General features: G+C 39.2%; 2 protein-coding genes across 3 annotated transcripts; both read right to left on the reverse strand.

The window, feature by feature from the left end:
- Window positions 1-6,128: 6,128 nt before the first annotated feature.
- Window positions 6,129-13,109, reverse strand: LOC115740269 (RNA-binding protein L). Of its 2 annotated transcripts, none has more exons than XM_048272303.1 (10): window positions 12,694-13,109; window positions 10,091-10,153; window positions 8,686-8,767; window positions 8,516-8,587; window positions 8,240-8,312; window positions 7,972-8,023; window positions 7,110-7,201; window positions 6,948-7,017; window positions 6,593-6,678; window positions 6,129-6,453 (listed from the first exon to the last, which is right to left on the reverse strand). In XM_048272303.1, exons 1-10 carry the CDS (start codon window positions 13,006-13,008, stop codon window positions 6,411-6,413), a joined length of 948 nt encoding a protein of 315 aa, XP_048128260.1. In that variant the 5' UTR covers window positions 13,009-13,109; the 3' UTR covers window positions 6,129-6,410. The 2 variants fall into 2 exon arrangements, with proteins under 2 accessions (XP_048128260.1, XP_048128257.1); XM_048272300.1 differs by having other exon boundaries at window positions 8,240-8,315.
- Window positions 13,110-15,965: 2,856 nt separating this feature from the next.
- On the reverse strand, window positions 15,966-19,229 carry LOC115740258 (SUMO-conjugating enzyme SCE1). Its single transcript, XM_030673743.2, has 6 exons — window positions 19,059-19,229; window positions 18,918-19,026; window positions 18,700-18,783; window positions 16,977-17,129; window positions 16,759-16,872; window positions 15,966-16,288 (listed from the first exon to the last, which is right to left on the reverse strand). The coding sequence occupies exons 2-6, from the start codon at window positions 18,981-18,983 to the stop codon at window positions 16,226-16,228; spliced, it is 480 nt and encodes a 159-aa protein (XP_030529603.1). The 5' UTR covers window positions 18,984-19,026; window positions 19,059-19,229; the 3' UTR covers window positions 15,966-16,225.
- Between the last annotated feature and the right edge of the window lie 1,235 nt (window positions 19,230-20,464).

The following is a 20,464-nucleotide window of genomic DNA, read 5'->3' on the forward strand; positions in this document are numbered from 1 at the left end:
TCCACGCAATAACGAATTTTCTGTCCCTCGGATTTCCGCTTTTGCCCTCCGCCGTGGGGCTGCTCTGCTCCGAGGCGGGCGAGGGGCGGTATCGTCATTTCGAGCGGCGTCCCATCAAATTCTATAATGGGTCTTACTTGAACAGACGGTGGACTGCTATCACCAGAAATCCTAAATTTGTTTTTTTTTTTTTGGTGTAAGATATGGTACGTGGGGTTCACATTAGATTACCAAAATTGATGAACAAACGTGTGGGAGATTTGAGGAAAAAAAATATGTGGAGATGAAAAGGATGGCTGACATAATGGTAATTTGAGGTTTTCTGCTTCGGACAAGGCTTTGAGCACAAAAATAAATAAATAAATAAATAAAATCCGGACAAGGCTAGGCTTTGGGCTGCAGGCCGGCCAAGGCTCGGTTGTTTGAATTGATTTATTTATTCTTAATGGAAGAGTTTTTGGAATCTTTTGAACGATTTTTTCTTTCGAATATCGGAAATGGTACGGGAATTCATGAAGAACAAGTGTTCAATTAAACGTGAATGAAGCAAAATTATGTTTTCAAACAATTTGAAACTAGAATTACGCGTTATAGACACGTTTGATTGGAGTCGGCCACCCCCTAAACCACCATACACATACCACGATTTTCACAATATATAATAAGGAGGGTTTCAAACCCTTCTAACTTGAACCTCATATCTAAGATAACGGACGCCTAAATGAATCCTAAGTTAATTTGAAATATAAACAATTATCAAATTTTACATATAAATTTACGTATCAATATTTGGGTATTTTCAAATTTCAAACATCTTAAACATTTGGCATTAAGTAAGGTGAAAATGTGTCGCAAGATGGTAAAAGAAGGAGGAGGAGGAGGAGGAGGAGGGAAAAACGGGAAGTAAAATGGGAAAATCCAATCACATGATGAGCTATTCTAGCTCAGCTTATAGCTAGGCTATTCAAAGTGATCTTGGTACTAAGACTCTCTAGAGCTTGACATTGTTCAGGTAGCCGTGAAAAATTTTAGTCTGCAACAAATTAAATTTTTTTTTTTTTGGTCGGACTGCGACAATTTAATCTTTTTTTATCGAATCAACAATTTAATTCAAAGGGCTATATTTTCCTCGATTTCTGGTTGGAGGAGACTTGCTCCAACTTCGATTCTAATCTGCCAATCAAGAATGGAGGAAGTCGTGTCCTTAGTTCAAACACAAATAAAGACTGATAAAGCACCTAATGGGGCAAAAACAGTGAGGATTTCACAATATCAATATTTAATAATTTTATGCTAATAAGGTTCTCTTCGCAAGAATAATAATAACAACGACGAAACGACGACGACGACGACTCAAGCAACAACATCGCAAAATGTAAGAACAAGGATGCATATTACCCCAATAAATACTAAATAGTTGGGAAAAGATGCCGAATTAATTTTGCCAATAGTATGTCACTAAAGGAGGGACATTATTGCACGAATATTGCTATAGGAACTTCCTATACGACGAAATTGAAGATAATGAGTATTAGCAAATTTGCTGATAGAATTCTGTGCAATGTGAACGGTGAAGTTACTCAAGTGTCTGTATGGTTATAGAAATCTCCCACTTCAAATTTGACTGAAAATAATTAAAACGAAACTGCCAATGAGATTATTGGTTGAATGATTTAAGACTTGATTCACAAGTCGAATGTCACAGGTTCGATTCCCTAGTCTATCACCGATTATAGGTCTTGATTATTAGTCCGTGGAAAATAGGGCTCGGTTTAGGTGTTTTACAAATTTTTTGGATTTTCCCACTCGCTACTTAGTGAGACTATGGTGACAGGCTCGCCTGGTGGGCAGTTGGAGCTTTTTTTTGACAGCTTGAAGTGAACTTTTAGCGGCAAGTGAGATAAGTCAGCATTCCATGCAACTTCAAGAACGTCAATAAATTTTCGATAAAAAAAAAGAATATCAATAAATCCAAGAAAAGGAATAAAGATGGAAAAAAGAAGAAGAAAAAAGAATAGAACATCAATTAGACAACCTAAGTAGGATTGTAGCCACACTTAAGATAACTATTGAATTAGATGAAGACAGACAACCTGCTTCTTCTTTTTCTTAAAATAATCTTAGGTAATCTCAATCATGCATCCCAAGATTCCCTCCACAAATCATGGCGATATGTTTTGGTTCCTCTGACAATCTCTTTTTTTTTTTTTTAAATGCATTTCAGAGTATTCGAGTTTCCAGCAAAGCTTTTGTCCGCAATCAGTGACCAATTGTTAATCGGTTCCTCCAACATATAGTTAAACAATTGCTACGTCTAATCAATTCGCTCCACGTTTCTTTGCTGGTTAATCTGTTTCACGGACTTCTTCCTAAAGCTAAACTCTTTTGTTAACACAATCAAATGAAACTCGTGTTTCCCATAGAAACGTGAAGAGAACAGCGTGTTATGCATTTCTTGTACTCTTGAGTTTGTTCGCAAAGCCATGGAACCAGGAAGTCAAACCCTTCTGTGCAGCCGTGTGCTACGTGGGTTTTTAACTCTCTGTTGCTGCTCTCAACCAAGAAGATCACTTCTTTTTCATTAGAAGAGCACCAACATCGACTGACCCGATTCGCAACGTTTTGTCCTGGATGCGTCGGAACCTTTCATATTGCTATATTTTGCCCGTCGAAAGAGGCGCTTGCATCTTAAGGAAGGTGGTAAACAAAAAGGAAGAAAAGGCGCATGATGACGACGGCAACACATTATTAGCTGAAAGAGGCGACTCGCTTGATTGCAGAAGTTAGTTGTCTTTGCGAATGGTCTTGTGTCTGATTGCCTCTCCCGATGTTCCTAAGTTTTGTTTAATTTTTCCGGTTGGTGATTCTAAGACAGAATTTCCACTCTGGGATTGACGACTTTGCGAATGGTTTCAGCCTTTGATGTGCGTTTTGCATACAAGAACGAGACCGGGAGTCACTTGCTTGTTCCACTGGGACTTCACAGTCAACTTTGGCGTGGATTTTTTTTCGAAAGATATGGTCTACAATAAATAGAGTTGTTGGAAGTTGGACATGAGTTTAGTCGGCCAAATAAGATACTTTGAATAAGTTTGCTGATTTTCATAGGCTGCAGCTTAGACTATCAACCAGGAAATCTCATTTATGGCTGAGGATATGAGATGATTCATTCAGATTTTTCTCTCGCAGTTGATAGAACAGTGAAGTGTTTCTGGGGGTTGTTAAGCAGAGACTTTGAAAAGGGCGAGTCCAGTCAGTAGAAGGGAAGTTTGGACTCATGTACATCGCTTTTTTCTGTGTTCTCGATGGGACATTTCTCTGACATGTGAACTTAACTGGTGAACTGGAAACTGAAGAAGGTAAGTGGGTTACTACTTAAATGCCAAGACTCATGCCAATGCAATTTTGACAAGACAGTGGGAAAGAGTTCGAGCTGGCGACTCTCAAAAGTGAAGAAACCTAGTTGATGACAGCCTAAATTTCAACATTTGATTCGCTCGTTGGGTGAAGCTAATACGATTAGAAGGTCGAATCGTTATGAGTGATATTAGAGTGCAGAATCCGATGCTTTAAAAGTCATGTAGCATGTACTTCTTCCATACATAATTTAAGATCCATGATAAATCAATGGTGCTTGAAAAGGTGACAGCTAGCATGACAGATCCATCTCCTTGATTAAAAAAAACACGCACCCCTCACTCCATTTACAGGATAAGTTAAAACAAGCAGGCCAAGAAAGCTGAGTAAATCTCGGTGGCTCGTAACTCCTCAAGTCCAAACATCATCGTAGTGCATGTTCATCTGGTGTCAAACAAGGCTGGGGATGGTTCCCAGTTCTACAGACCTATGGAGCAAATGAACCCATGCAATGCTTTGCAATGCCAAAGTCACAGGGGAATGGGGGCATCTCTGATACGGCAGCACATGCATTCCAAACCATTTGAAAAGACATCTTGACGTGAAACTAAGTCATGAATGAACGTGGAAAATGGGAGACAGAATTGCTTAAGTTCTCAAATCAGAGCAGCAGAAGCAAAGGCAGATGCATGAACGCATTCCCCCCCTAAAAGACGCGATCACAAATCACAAGTTAAAAGCATCGCCGCTCAATTATTTGGTCGAGAAAGTCAAAGTAGTTTTTGTTTGCTAATGGTGATTATGATATGTGGACTTTTTTTTGTGTGGTTTGACTTTCTAGGAACATTGCTCACTGCGTTCATTGACACTTGGGTGTCGTTTTCTCTAGGATATCGAGGGGTAAGTAGTATGCAAATGACACAAGTAACCAGATTACATATTATGTTTAATAGGGGCGAGCCCTTCTTAATATATCTTGAAGTGTAAAATCCATAGTTTAAAATGGCTTTCTTGAAGGATATGTCATTTCATTTTTCAAAATGTCTTGGGAAAGGAAAGGTAGTTCCTAGGGCCACTTAAGTGTATAATATGAGATTTAAACACGTGGAATCCAAGTGAATTCATTGTTGGGGGAGAATTACCAAAGAAGCCATAAATCTATTGCGATTATGTCAATTCAGTTTTTTTTTTTTTACTAATTGAGTGCTAAACCTTTTGTATTTGTGCCAATTCAATCCATCCGGACAATTTCGACAGAAAATTGCTGATGTGGCATGGCGCCCAACACCGACTTGGATTATTTTTAATTATTTTGATATTTCTCGATTAATTTTTATTTTTCTCTTTATTTTTTTTATTCCCTTTCTTCCCCCTCCAATGCTGGACCTCGGCGACTAGCCAAAGCCGGGGGTCGGCAAGGTTGACCTCGCTAGCCTCTAGTGAAGCTCGCTTGGCCCCTAGTGAAGCTCGACCTCACCCAGTGACGGTGAGGTCGAACCTTGCCTAGAGACATCACGGTTGAGCCTCGCTCAAATCTTGCGAGATCGAGCTTGACTCGGATTGGTCCTCACCTCGAGCCCAAGGAAGAAGGAAAGGAAGAAAAAAAAAGAAAATAGAAAGAAAAGGACAAAAAGGAAAAAAGAAAGAAAGAAGAAACAATTATTTTGAACGAAAATATTAAAATATCATAAAAATTATCCACATTAACTACGATAGCGCCACGTCGGTGATTTCTACCCAAAATTAGCTGAATGGACTAAATTTGCACAAATGTAAAAGGTTTAGGACTTAATCGCCTAAAAAAAGAGTTTAGAACTGAATTGGTGCAATTGCAATATGTATAAGACTTTTTTGGTAGTTTTTCCCATTATTGATGGTAGCAATTAAGGGCACGCATAGCAACACTTCTGCTCTAGAAATCAACTTTCGGCCGGAAGTCAATTTTTCTATTTCTGCTTACGAGCAAAAATTGATTTTTCTACTTTTGGAGAGAAGTATTTTTTTTTTTTTTACATATTCAAGTGACTCCAAAACTACTTTCGAAGAAAAAAAAATCCTCTAGAAGTAGAAAAATAAAATTGCATAATCAAACAAATTTCTACTCCAAACATACTTCTAAAGTGTTGTCATGCGCGCCCTAACTTGACTCTTAGTTCATTGTGACTGGATATCTTATGTACCATATTCCTACGTAACCTTTACAGTTTGAACCACAGTTCACTACGCCATTTTGCCAAGATATGCAATGCTATAGTTTTCATCTCAATATCGGTTTAAGTATGTCACCATCCATTGTAACCTGCAAACATGGCGTTCCACAATTAACTTGGAAGTATGACATGATCACTTCAATACTAATTTGTAGGTAGTTGCTCAAGCCCAACACTGCAAAAAGAACAATATCAACTTTAATCAAGTTTCGCAGCTATGATCAAACAAACACTTCTTCCGAACGTATTTTGGCATAAAATGTAAAAGAACTTCTGCGAGTATAGCATGATACTTCGTCGCTCCTAGAACAAAATGTGCACCAATACGAGCACATGAGTCTGTAGTTTGCATACTCAGGGGGAAAAAACATGCCCGAGTTACGACAGATCTCGTGTTGCACGAAACCTAAATAATCAACGGAAGAAGGTAATGCCTCCACAGACGCAACCACACGGAGAGGCACTTTTGCTGCAAATAACTAATTAAGGACCATCCAAAGGCTAGCTTCTCACTACACGAAGATTTGCATCTAATTATTGCTCCCCGGTAAAGAGGAGAGAAGATCAAAACAGGAGCTCAATATATCCCTGATCTCCAAGCAATTGATATCCTGTATAAATTTAATACATAAGAAAAAGAAGCCTAAGCTCAGAATTCCTAGATTAGCCATTTCCGACATGGGAGCGCTGTGTTGCACTAAAGGCCAGTTGAAAGCTAAAAAAATTACTAGCATAATACAACATAACCGAAGAGCACGGCGAAGAAACTATCAGGAGGACGATAGTGAATTTTATCGATGTGCATCCGTCAACATGGAAGGTCCAAGACATCAGGGCCTTTTGTTACTTCCCCTTCCTGCGCATTCCCATCCGTGATTTCGCGTACCTGAATTTCCTATTAAGGAAACATTTCACCCAGTAGACCCCAGGTTACTGAAAAAAAAGGAGGCTTACCAACCTAAGGGTAAAAAGAAGAAATAAAAGGTGAAGCAAGAGTAGGATGGAAGCAGCTTTTAGAAGGATACTCCAACCGAATGCCGTCTCCAGCTGGTGAAGAGTGGAGAAGCGTGCCCTGAAGTTGATTTAGGGCTCCAGTTGAACAAGCAGTGTCCTGCACAAACAAACTCCGCGTGAGCACAATCGATAGAGGCTGTGGCAAACCCATTCATAAGATATACTTTGGTGGTTTCATACTGAAAAAGTTGCTGATTTGTCATACAAAAACACTTTGGCTCTAAAGTCACCCATGCGTTAAAAACAGCATGCAGGTACCGAGGGGCAACAACTTGAAAACAATGCATCTTTTCCTTGTATAAAGAGGTACTACCAAAAGTTTGTTTAAAGGAAAAACACATTGGTAGCAATAAAGTTACGTAGTACCTGAAAGTCCACAAATGCAACTGGAGCACCGTAAGTACTCTGCATCTTCAATTTCAAAAACCCAGAGCACCTAATAGAAACAGGAATACGAAAAGGGAATTACAACTTTCTTCAGAAAAACCAACATATTGCATATGTAGATCATAATAAATATCTCTCAACTGTGAAAAGACTTGAATAAGCTCCTGCTCTGTACATCTAGGCCCCAGATTAGCCACGAAAAGTGTTGGACATGGGGGGGCAGAAGAATTACTCTGTCCATATACAAAAAGAGAGAATATATCAAAAAACCAAAGAAAAGGAGAGACAAATCAAGCGCTGACTAGAATGATCAACAAAAGGCTGTAAGTCAATAATAAGGCAGGTTACCCAGACTAGAATGCGCAACATAACTGTAATGGAAGTTTGTCAAGATAGTGATCTCCTAAATGGTTTATGTGCAAAGGGGAAATTGCGATGCGATAATAAACCCACTTAGGTAAATCTCACAAGGTAGATGAGTTCCATACAATATACAAGTTGAGTAGAACATTCAACATATATCACCTTGCTTAAGTAATCCTTAACCATACTTGAAATTAATAAGTTTGTGACTGCTTAGTCTCTATTTGTTTAGTGAAGTGCAAGTGTATGACTGCTTGATCTACTTGCATGCAAGCAAAGAACTGGACAACATGAGTCACAATTCCAGCAATACTTTGAACATTACTGTGTTTTTGTCAAACACAAGATTTTTTGGTGAAATGTCAACTTCATCCTAACTATATAGGAATTTTTTCTTCAAGATGACTGTTATTATCTATCACAAGGACTTCAAAGAATTAAGTCATACATGCACGCACATGTGTTACCAGACACATACACAGAGAGAGTAGATTTCTATAAAGTAATAACAAATAATGGGGGCTCAAGAAGCCCCTGAATACAAGTTTAGGCTAATAGAAGTGTCTGGAAAACCACGTTACTTTGGGAAAGAACATGAATTCTGACTCAAATGTTAAAGCATGTCTCAGAGTAACCTTACCGTTTTTGCAGCTGTTGTCCCCTTCATACTTCTGCCATCAGAACTTCCATAACTGAACATTTACAAATAAAAAATTTACACAACAAGATGACAAGGAAACAAACATGCATAAGAAAAAGAGAAGGGAAAAGATTGTGCTCCAACTTGCAGGGAACAGGGCATGCAGTAATGGCTTCTACGAAGCCCTCAACCTATCCACTAGAGGCAATAATCCCATCTAGTGACTGCTGCTCAAGTAATAAGAATGTGCTTAAGTAGTGCCAATGACCTTGGTGTAGATGGATAACCAATCGTGCTGTAAGCAGAATTACCCATTCCAGGCATGTGAGTGCTGCCAACACCTGCTAGTGTCCAAGAGTGCAAAACATGTGCAATGTGAGCTTTTTCAGGAACATGTGCCTTTGAAGTGACCACGATAAATTGTATCAAAATAACATAACATTAGATTAAGCAAATCAGTGATGATAACATTCAGAATAAACGATTTAAAAGTGTAACTGCAGGCATCTGCCTCCATTAACAAGTGAATTCATAGTCTTCTTACCAGAATCCAAAGCACCGAAGGAAAATGGGGACGATAATTTAGCTCTCTTATCTGAGCCATGTCTGTCTTCATCTGATTTTCAAAATCAACAGGCCATACCAAATTATTAAATCAAGCATACTGACCATGACAGTAAAGTTTACACAAGTTAAAACCAATCACTATAGTACCTCTTGATCGTTTAGACCTGGAGTTAGATTTTGCAAGATCAATGTATAGTGTTGATCCGTTCTCAAGATCAAACACCATTCCCTGCATATAAGGTTGATAAAAGCAATCAGAGGACCAAGGCATAACTTCCAAAATTGCAGCAGCCCAGCATTCCCACTCAATAGACAATCACCATAGGAATGTTCCATATGTCTGTTTGCCATAATCCAATTCTCAGATATATATTTCTCTTTGAACACATCTTCCCATTTCAAGCAAAATTAGAATTTCTTATATTCCTTTAATCATGTCTTAAACCTGACAGGATAAAACAAGGTAAGGATCACCAACTTTATCATAACAACATAAACTAGAATATGATAGAATTACATCATAAGTTCCAAGATTAATTCATAACGCAGAAGACTAGTTTTCATTCATGAATATTATCAAAATGATGCTTGTGCAAACGCCCTGCAATTCTAAATAAAAACATTTAAAAGATTAAAAGTTCATAAGCAATTGCAGATTTTTTTCTTTTAAGAAATAGCAGATTAAATAGTAAAGAAAAAGCAATGCTATCTACTTCATTTACATCAATTGTGTTCTTTCCTTTGAAAGAATTTGTGTGCACACATAGCATCACGATGAAAGGTTTAAGGACCAAACATCATAAATTAGCTCAAAAGCTCCAATTTATAGTAAAAGGAAATTGGCGGCTATTGCAAGTCAAAAAAATCAATATTAACTACGGTAAGGTATGCCAAGGAGGCCACTCAACATCAGCTACTTTGGGCAATCGTAGATCCATTTAAAGGAAAACGCATTGTCAGGATGGCTCTTGAGATGATATCAATAGACATCGAAAATTCTCTGATTATTCAGAATGACACATTATAATCAAACACAATTATCCAAGACAGTTCTTCACAAAAAGGCATGCTTGACAAAAAATGGTCAATACGCTAGACAAGCTTCCTGAAAAGTCCTTCCAATCAGTTAGGCCACAACACTGAGGGCTACAAACTGTGTAAAAGCATAAAACTATTTTGCACTGAATGGATGGACCTTGTTTACCAAGACACTAAGAAATGTGCTTTTATTCCACTGAGGAATTGGAGGCTACGTTCAAGCAAACATTAAAATGTCATACCAAAAAAATGTCCACTTCGTTTTTAATGTTAAAGACCGAATTTTTTGAAATTCCACTTTGAATAGGTAGCATATGAAAAATTCAAATTATGTGCCATAAATGGCATTAAATACCACGTCAGTTCTCAGATAGTGAGTCATTACAGCGACATAAATTTTCACTACATACACAGTACTTAACTTGTAATAAAGAGTAAGTATCCAGTAATTTGTTGGAAAAAACCAAACATAAAGTAGAAGACGAAACACAACAGGGAAGGCAAGAATTCTTACATTCAGTGCATGCATTGCTGCAACTGCAGATTGCTGATCTGAGAATACAGCAAAAGCAAATGGCTGGCATTACGAGGATACCATATCAGGATAGAGCACTTCACATAAGATTCACTGTTTTTATTTCAATAAGTAGACAAAAACACAACCACATGTGCTCATGCATATACTCAACGTGCAAGCAGATGCCTATAACCACACACCCAATTATGCAGATATAGCCATGAAGAACCAAGATCTCAAATTGGTTATCCTTCCATCAAAGAGAAGCTCGTCAACTTGCTATTATGCAGTCTCATTGTTTATGAACAACTGCTATTCTTTCTTAATAAGATATTGCAATGCCGAAATAAAACCATAACAACATTCAAGGAGAAAATGGAGGAGACTAGCATATGACCAACTAAATAAGAAATGACAAAATTGTTACATCACAGCCAACCAAAGAGAGCCATTGACCAAGATGGACCAAATCCTAAGGCCTATATAGTAAATAAGAGGGATCAAATACAGTTGAGGGGAATGAAATAGTATTACTTTACTGAAAGAGCCGATTCAGTATAAACTGGTCGAGTCAGATGACCAAAAATCCCTACTCAGCTGATGGATTGATATGTAATCAGCCATCCAATTATGCATTCTCAGGTAAAAGTTAGCCTGCCTATGCCTTAGATGGGGGCAGAGCGGGAATGAGCCCTTCAAATAGTTCTGAAATATGCTTTCCGTCGCTCAAAAGAAAGCTCCTCAACAAACGCTAAAACTCAGCTATGTATTCTTGTAACATCTGCTATTAATTATTAAATAGGCTCAGGTGGGTGACGCTCGACTCATGCTTCTATTGAGAATACCTTAGGAGCTGTTGATAAAACAGACAGGAGCATGTCTTATGAATTTCATATGGGACTACTTGCTTACTCGGATGAGGAGGGGCTACGAGATGAGGGAGTAATTTGTCTGGTTTAGCGGAAGACCTTTGTGTTGTGGCCTGGACAGCAAGCTTCTACGGTTTTCTCCTTCCGAAAACGGGGGAATTTTAGGAGAGATGGGGACTCTATCATTTACACACTACTAGGGACTCGATATGGGAGATTGAGAAGCCTGCTCCCCTTATGTGTGGCGAAAGCTGTTAATTGCAATTTGTAGAACTGTAGAACATGTTCCTTGATGTGATCTAGGTCATCTTTCTGTACAATCTTTTGGTATGAGTTGGGACAGTGAGGAGTTGCCTGTCTGCTAAGAGGATTTTTCTAACTCACAACTTTCATTCAATGTGGGTCACTGCTGGAGTGGAGCTTGCTACGCTAATCCTGATTATGGAGCCTGGAATTCAAATCTACAATCTTATCACTAAAAGTTCATCTTCCACAAGTCTTTATTCAACTCATTTCCAGGGAGTAGAGCCAAACCGATGCTTGAGCATAATAAGATTTTAGAGCCAGCCCGAACCAGTTCCAACATTTAAGTAGATTTTTCACTGTTTATGTATAACCCACACAATACTCTCAGAGGAAGGTGATAAAAGTTGTGTAGACCTCAAGCATCAGAGTCAATGTTTTTATTCTTGACAGTATAACAGAAGTAAATGTTATGGCCTTGAGTTGCCTTTCATCATTATGTTAAGCAAATAAGAAGGAATCTGTTGACTGCAGCCATGCAATCCGTTTCCAAGGGAAGTTTGAAATCTAATAATCACAGGAAAAACTTGACAAACTGTTTTTCGTAGTGTCCAGTAAGTATTCATCCACCAGATTACCTTTAACCGTAAGGACTTGGTTCCTAGGAAGACAGCAAGCATGGTCTACAACCACCTCAACAGAAGTTGAAGCTTCAGAAAAACATTTTTTTCCCGAAGGCCGCTTCTTTCCACTGCATTGCCGTAATCATTAAGCTTGATTTAAATTCTTAAACTTACATCTCCCAACCCCACGTGATTAGATAGAGGAAACAAAATCTACTTTACAAAACTGACGGTTTAGACATAATCCCCTTAGCAACTGCCCGATGAAAACTCGACATCCCATAAAACACACCCATCCCCATCAGTAGAGTCTACTCCCATCCTGAGCTGAAGGAGAAGGGGGAACAGACAAAAGCACTTGATTACCCAGTCCAAAAAAATCCCATCAAGTCCCCTTCCATCCACATACAGCCCATGCCATGCAACAACTACTTTGATCGTATGGCTACTTAAGTCATCAATTGGATTCAGGATCAATAAATCGAAAAAAATTCAAATTTTATCGAATAAGCTCCATGGCAACATATAGGATAAGCTCAGAATGAGTACAGACAGATACCGCTAATTAAAGTTCCAACCTTTCAGGCATTCACAGCAGAAACAGTGGGATAATTACAATACAAACATCTCATAGTCCTTGCTTTGAGTCGCTCCCGTGTACGCACTCAATTACAACATTCAAAACAGAAAATATAGAATGCGCATTAATCCAATCATCCAATCTGCTACGGCGAGAATAAAGTTACTAACCGTCCGTTCAATTCAACTCACACTCGAAGAAGCAATCGAACACAATTACCAATAACAGCACACCAGCAATTTAAGCCACAACCTCGCAGAAGAAGCAAGACAGAAGCTACCGCACCTGAGAATTCTTGCTAGGGCTTCTCAAATGCGAGGACTCGTAGCCGGGGAACTCGCGGAACAGGTTATAGATCTCGCGGGCCTTCACATCCTCGGGCAGGCCGGCGACGAACAACGTTCGGACCTCGTCGTACGAACCATAAGAGGCGAGGGGGGCTCCGTAGGAGGGAAAAGGAGCCTGATGAAGGTGCGGGAGGTAGGGCTGAGGGGGCGGCGCCACCGCCGCGGGAGGTTGCGGGGGAGGAGGCGCTTGGTAGTAAGCGTAGGTTGGGAGGGTTCCCGGCGGCGGAGGATAGTAGGCCGCCATGTCGTCCATCGGAGACAACAAGCGGGGGACGGTGGAGGAGGAGGAGGAGGCCTTTGCTTTAGCAGACGTCTGGTATTCAGGTCGACAGTCGACACTACAACTTTTTGCTTTTAGTTGTTTATTTTTTTAGTTAATTTAAAATTCCACTTACATTTCTCGAGAATTAGGGAAAATACCTCCAAACTACGCGTAGTATTACATATTTACTCCAAACTTTTTTTTGATGACATAAAAAATCTAAATTATATCTGCTATAACACATTTTTCGTAAATTATTTTTATGTGACACAAAAAATTCTAAAATTTTAGACGTGTGATAAAGTTATCCTAAATTTAGAGGTAAATGTGTCAATGGATAAAAATTTAGAATTTTTGGTGCCACAAGAAAAAAATTTGAATAAATGTATTATACTGGTACAAGTTTGGGATAAATGTTTAGTATGGATATAAGTTTAGGGTTTTTTGTGTCATAAGAAAAAGTTTGGAGTAAATGTATCATAATATGCATAGTTTAGGATTTTTTGTGGCTTTTACCTCGAAAACTATTATAGTATAATGAATATGGATAAATAAATTCGGATATAATCATTCATAAAAATTAAAAAAATTTAAAATAAAATTTTAGATTTTGGCAGGACCTATTACTTTTGCTGAAATGTAAACGATCATGCCGGAAAGTTGAATTTTGAGTACGGAGTAACACAAACAAAAACTTTTTTTTCATAGGTTACTTGTCTCCCGAAGGTAATACTTAAGGGATAAAATCAAAACAACAACAACAAAAAAATTGTTTTCAAATCGAAGGCTCGAATAAGTTAAGAATTAACTAAATCTTATAATTTCTTTTTATTCATCAGATCAGTCGCTCCGATAGGCGAGTATGGAAAAACATGCCAAGCATGACCTAGACAAAACCAGTTTCACTAGAAAGCGTGATAAATAACCGACAAAAATATGAGAAATATAGACGGTCGTGGGTCTCCAAAGTAGATGAATTATAGTGGCCTTGAAACTGCTCCGGCATCTTAATCACAAGGTAAAAACAAGGGAATGCGGCAGCAGGATGCAACCCGACACATCACCTTTACACTGTTGCTGGAGCTAACGCTAAGGAGGTTCATAATTACATAAAATCATGATCGGGAAGACATCTTCATCTGCTGAGGAATATCATCACAGACAGAAATGGGTGGTGCTTGCTGTTTCTTTGCCATCTTTGCCGGCCCCCCAATCCGCGCATGAGTTAGCTTCGCCGATCACGTGCCTGTATATGTGTACAGCTTGAAACTCTCTGCCGATGTCCTGACCTCCATCAAAATGCTCCAAATTAGAGGATTGGCAAAAGAGAAATGTCATGCCAACATCAGACAAGATTCAACGTATCCATTCCAATCTTTAGGTTTCTCTACGTTGCGATTTAAGGTACGTATGACACCAGACGTTTGAGGGAGCATTCTCCTCGATCATCCACTCGTGTTGATGCTTGCTGAATGATTCTTGAATAAGGGAAGGGGGATTGCTGATTTCATCCCAGAAGCTTCTTGCTTTTCGTACAGCCCATTAGTAAAATGCTCAATAGGTTACTGTCCTTGCCGACCCATATTGCAAACGTTGTCGACATCGAGTCCTCCATTACCGAGCATCGATTTTGCAGCACTACCCTCTTCGAGGCATTTCCATACGAGATGTTTTGACTTCGGTGTTGTCTCCATTTTCTAGACCCATGACCATATTACAACCGTAGATGACTTGTCTGTGCTATCTCAGCATGCAATTCCATATGCAGATTTGGGGGAAATTATCCATCCCCTTGTGTCAATCCGACAATAAGTGTCGACTGTGTTTCCCACTATAGAAGTGGGGCACTAAATTGATGGTGATGATAACCTCTTCAAGGATAACAACAAAGGTTGGAAGAACCCAAGTGTGATATGCATTTAAAAAGTAACTCGCCGTGTTTTCCCTTCTTCCAAAGGAAAAATGAGCATGGACAATGTCTTGCAACGGTACCAAATCAGTCCAGATATGTTTCCAAAACAGCACATTGCCCCTGCTCTGAAGAAGGTGCCCGATGCCTTCCTTAAAAACGTGTCTCATTCAAATGCATCTGTCTTGTCGTGCCGTATTCACATTTTGTCTATGCAATTTGTGATTTCCCTCATGTCATTCAAACTGCAAATGGACCGTGTCCAGAGATCTAAAGACCGAAGTAGAGAGAGTGACGCTAGTCATTCTTACACTCTTAAGAAGAAAGACTACTGATAGTACGAAAGTAATTTCGAAAAGGGTTAACATCAAAAGGGCTTTTTCTGGACGAGATATAATAACAGCTTCGGAGATCTGTCACGATTGGAGATTCTGTACTCTTTGATTCGAGAAAATATAGTTTCTATATGGCTAGAGAGTCGAATCAATGGTAGTCATCGGATCTACAAGAACGTCCATTTAGAGGGGGTCAGTATACTCTTTAAATAAAGGAAATCCCAACTATTAAAAGGAGCTGGATGTCTATGATGGGCAACACAGAATTGTATCGTTAAAATTGATTAAAAGAAAATCGAAAAGGGAAAAAAAAGAAAAAGGAAAGAAAAGAAAACCCTGGCAACACTCTTCACTTCGAGTGCCAAGGTGAGTTAAATCCTGCTTGCTAATCTTCTTCAGCAGAAATGAGGATTAAGTACCTAAGTCTTTGAGACAGCAGCTCAGTGGAACCTCTCTCCAAGTTTGCTGATAACTCCTCAGCAGAAGTATGCAACTTTGCTATCTTTCTCCCACAATGTGCAAAGCCATGCAAAATATAAATAAGTCAACCATATGGGAAAAAAGGCATATTTGTCTAGCCAAGCCGATAACATTTTCGTCACAAGCGGTTCTTGCATCTATCATAAGATAAATTTCTCCTTGAAAGTCATCAACACTCATCCACAATGAGATCCGCTAAGCTAGACAAGGAAGATCTTCCAGCATTAATCACAACAACAATTAAGCCACCTTTTACGGATGCGAACAGAATGAAGAACAGTTTGTTGGTTTATAGCTGTCATCTGTAACAGTTGAAGCCGCAGTTCTATGTAAAAAGATGATAGAATGGTTCAGAAGTACAGTCTAGATATAACGGTAACCAACAATTACCAAGTACAATCAGTCTGGAGTGAAAAGCAGACAAACATGGGCGAGAAATTTGACAGAGATCAAGAACCATCAATCACCAGAAAGCAGGCCAATGTCAGATAAGCGAAGGATATTGCTTGGCCTGCTGTCGAACTCTCTTCTTGTACTCAGTGGCATCCTGCAAGAGATCAAATATTGTGTTGACTAAAGCTACACAGGCATAAATATAAATCCTTAAATAATGAAGAGATAACAAAAAAATTCATTCATTTTTTTAATTCCAATAGACTTATTGTAGGGTCCAATTGTCATCCTGCAAGAGATCAAATATTGTGTTGACTAAAGCTACACAGGCATAAATATAAATCAACTGCTGAAGAACACTTTTTCCTCGGAGGAATAAGTAAATACAGCATTAAAAAGTAACAGATATCCTAGAAGCATCATTTTCTCGCACTATGCATCATCAGTCAGAAGGGATCCGCATCAATAAATCAACTTATAATATGCAGTTTCTGAGGTGGTTCTGACAAAGGTTTTTGAGGGCATAGAAGGGTGACATGACGTGACTAACTATTGAGGCTCTTCAAGGATCTGGCAGTTATTTAGACGTCGATTGCAATAAAAAGAATAATAGAAGGAGAATACCTGGATGAAGAGATGATACCCTTCTGTCTGTGCAGGATCCGCGGGATTTGGCTGGTCCAGTAAGTCCTGAATTCCGACAAGAATCTGTTTCACCGTGATGGCTGGTCTCCAACCCTGCACATAAGTGAATTATTATATGTACTAAATGGAAAGACGTGACATAGTACATGGACATTTACATAAACTATGTTTTAATCAGCAGAAGCAAAATTACTTACGCTGTCTTCATTGAGGATTGATAAGCAGACAGTTCCAGAAGGGTACACATTCGGGTGGAAGAACCCTTGAGGAAATTTACATTTTGGAGGTTTGCTTGGGTAGTCTTCACTGAAGTGAAGTGTAAGCGGGTAGAAACCACCCTCCCAATCAGTCTGCAAAACAACATATAGAAATTCTTCAAATCGGCTAAAAGATAAAAGTTCCCGAAAATTTTTTAACTATCCGTCACGTTATTTTACAGAACGTCGTCTACTATAGACCACAATGAATAAAGATAACAGTTATTATCGACATAATAATAGCTGCATATGCACAAAGGATGGTAAAACAATGTCAACGAGCATATGACCTGTATTAGCAAATAAGCTACAACAGAGAGCAGGAAATTTAACTATTAAATTGACACCTCGATTTGATACCTTACGCAAAGGGGGTTCCTTGTATAGCCTGAAAAGATTGTGGTAGACGGGGGTCACTGATCAAATGGATGCCCCTAGACACCCAATTCTATCAAAGAGCATAGTTCTCTTTGTGTACACTAAATACATAAGAATGAGTATACTCTTCAATCCAATACTCTGAGTCGTGTCACTCATAGTTGAATTTTTTTATCGTTTAATTGTGTTTTCTGCCTATGAGAGTGCATTAACTTTACAGATAAGTAGCAATCTAGATGTGTTAGGAAAAGATGCAATTCAAAATACGCTCAACCTTTTCCCAATTACAATATGGATGGCCACGACCACATCTTTCACGAACAAGATGAACAGATAAACCATATTGAAGACATTATTTTTAAGGAAATGCAAATAAGAGGACCTTTATATTTCGTAACTGGAGAACTAGAAATATCAAAAGGAATGCAGATGTGACAGATAGACATATCTAGGAATGTAGGCAATTGTTTATAGTGAGGGCACTTTAATGATTATGTCAACGGAACTAAATGTTCAGTTGCTTTACCGCTGCAATCATCAACTTGTGGTACAAGGTCATTTTTTATGTTTAAAGCTTTAGTTACAAGCTAAATGTCTCCTCCTAGCAAAACCGTCATAGATTCATAGGAAAAATTGCCGACTTAAGCAGGTGATTGGGGAAAATGAGCACTATGTGCAGTCAAAAATCCAAACTTGGCAATATTCACACTAAGAAAAAAGAAATCGCCAGAATATTTAAGGCGGATCGACCAACTACCAGTTGTGCTCACTCTGAATTCTGCATCAAGATGGCAACAGAAAAACTTCTCCTTTCCCCCCTTTCTATGAACCTCCTCAAAACATGTCATTTTCCTCTCATCACTGCACAGGTGCTACTCTCTAATGAACGGCAGTGCCTTACCCAAACAAATCAGTCATGCAAATTCATCCTATCACACAGCAGCGCTGCACCAATTGCATCCTAAGGCTGCAGGTCCACTCAAAATTACTACAAGAAAGTGCAATCATAGGCATACGCCTCCAGACGCCAATTCCATGGAGAAACACCCCTCACTCTCATACAAATACGGGATATCACATCAAAGAGTATCAACCAAACACGACAAACAGGGGCCTGCGAAAGAGAGATCATGTAACAACTACTCACTCCAATCAAATTCACATCAGAGCAACCTCTCACGAGCATCCCACCCATCCACCAAAACAACCAAAGGAACGAAATTGACACGAATTCGCACCTCCTTTCACTTCAATTTGAAAATTAAAGGCGAGAAGCGACACTTACCCCGGCTTTCCCAGGGATTGTGCAATGCCACACCATCAAATTGACTGTACCATCGGGCAAAGTCTCCGGCTTGGCGACGAAACCCTAGAACACAACAACCCCCAAAAACCCATCGGTAAACCCACAGACGAAAACGAAAATCACCGAACGAAAACAGCAAAAGGACAAGACGGAAGAATCGAAGAATCGGAATGATAAAAAAAAGAAAGCGTACGGACATGGGGATGGTTCTTGCGCCACGCCTTCCGCTCCTCGGTGAGACGGCCTCGAGCAATGCCAGACATCTTCTCTCTCTCTCTTCTCTATCCTCCTTCTCCTTCTCCTTCTCCTTCTCCTTCTCCTTCCTCTCTCTCTCTCTCTCTCTCTCTGCGTGTTGGGTGGATTCTGTGCTCTGTCACTTTGTCGCTCCTTGTTTTTCAGCAGCGAAATCTGCCCTCGGCGAGAGTGAGCGACTTTTCCACGAAGTGACGCGGAAATTGTACGGCCCAGATTCGATCGAGTGCAGTAGAGACCACGGCAAGAGAAGGCGTGAATATTTGCCCCTTTAAATAGACGCGGAAAGTGAATCGTTGACCGGGGGGAAGTCAATCGGTCGCGTATTTCATTTTTTTTATAAAAAAAAATTTTATATTCTGAGACTCGCGTAGGGAAAACGCTACCGTGTGCAGTGTCGGGCGACATTGAAAGAACTGCAAAGTCGCTAAGGTTGTCCTCCTTTTTTATTTTTTTCATTTCATTTTTCTGGCCATAGAATCAAATTCCATAACTCATGACCAAAAAAAAAAAAAAATACATCGTACATCTGCGTTTCTTGAAATCAGTCTCTGACTTACGTTTACAAGAAGAAATAACCGACCCTTCGTAAATCGGCACGGAGAGCTCGATGATTGTATCGATATGGTTATCACTAAGTTTATGTGATATTCATTGATAACTGTTTAATGTCGTTATCAACAATGGGAGAACTATCGTGGACCATCAACAATGATCATCGATGATCATGAAATACAGTTGGTGATGCACGATGCCAATTGATCACGAATATATTATTTTTATAACAATTAATAGGCAAAGGGATTAGAGAGAAGTATTAGAAATAGAACAGACAAAAAAAAAAAGATATAGCTAGTTATTAAATTCGGCTAAGTATTGGACACAGGGACAAAAAGAAAAGAGACTGAATGAAACTTCGAAAGTGTGATTACAATAGTACTTAGCATAATAATTATCAGTGGACGGTTATAATTAAGAGTTATACATATGGCGGCGTGTAATTATTTAGGAATTCATCGTCAAGAATACATAATTCCAATGTACTTTTATCAATTCATTAATACTCTGCAATTGCTTCCTTGAAAGCATAAGCTTCAGCCCTAGTATCTTGGCCAACCCCATCAATTTGGTGTCCCAGCTTCATCTTTGACCACAATCCCATTCCCAGTTGCAGCAACATTACCTCCTCCATGAAAAGTTACTGTTGTACACATTGTCCTCTTCTCCTCTTTACTAAGCAAAGGAGCTTCTTGCTTCAAGATCCGCGCTACCCATCTGGCAGATGGAGTCACATTCTGCCTGTCAATATGTTAGTCCATATTCCAAACCACACAGCACAAGCATCTGTCCAATCCTTTCCTTTACACTTCCCCTCGCATCTTTGTTATTACACCAAGTGAATTCCTGTCCTGTAAAAGCTAATGTCCACCGAACCAGCCTCAGATTGCAGTATCTTGAAAACTTGTTGTGTTCCTCATTGCCTTACTCCTTT

This window comes from Rhodamnia argentea, chromosome 1 (assembly GCF_020921035.1).
Source record: "Rhodamnia argentea isolate NSW1041297 chromosome 1, ASM2092103v1, whole genome shotgun sequence".
NCBI classification, from domain to species: Eukaryota; Viridiplantae; Streptophyta; class Magnoliopsida; order Myrtales; family Myrtaceae; genus Rhodamnia; species Rhodamnia argentea.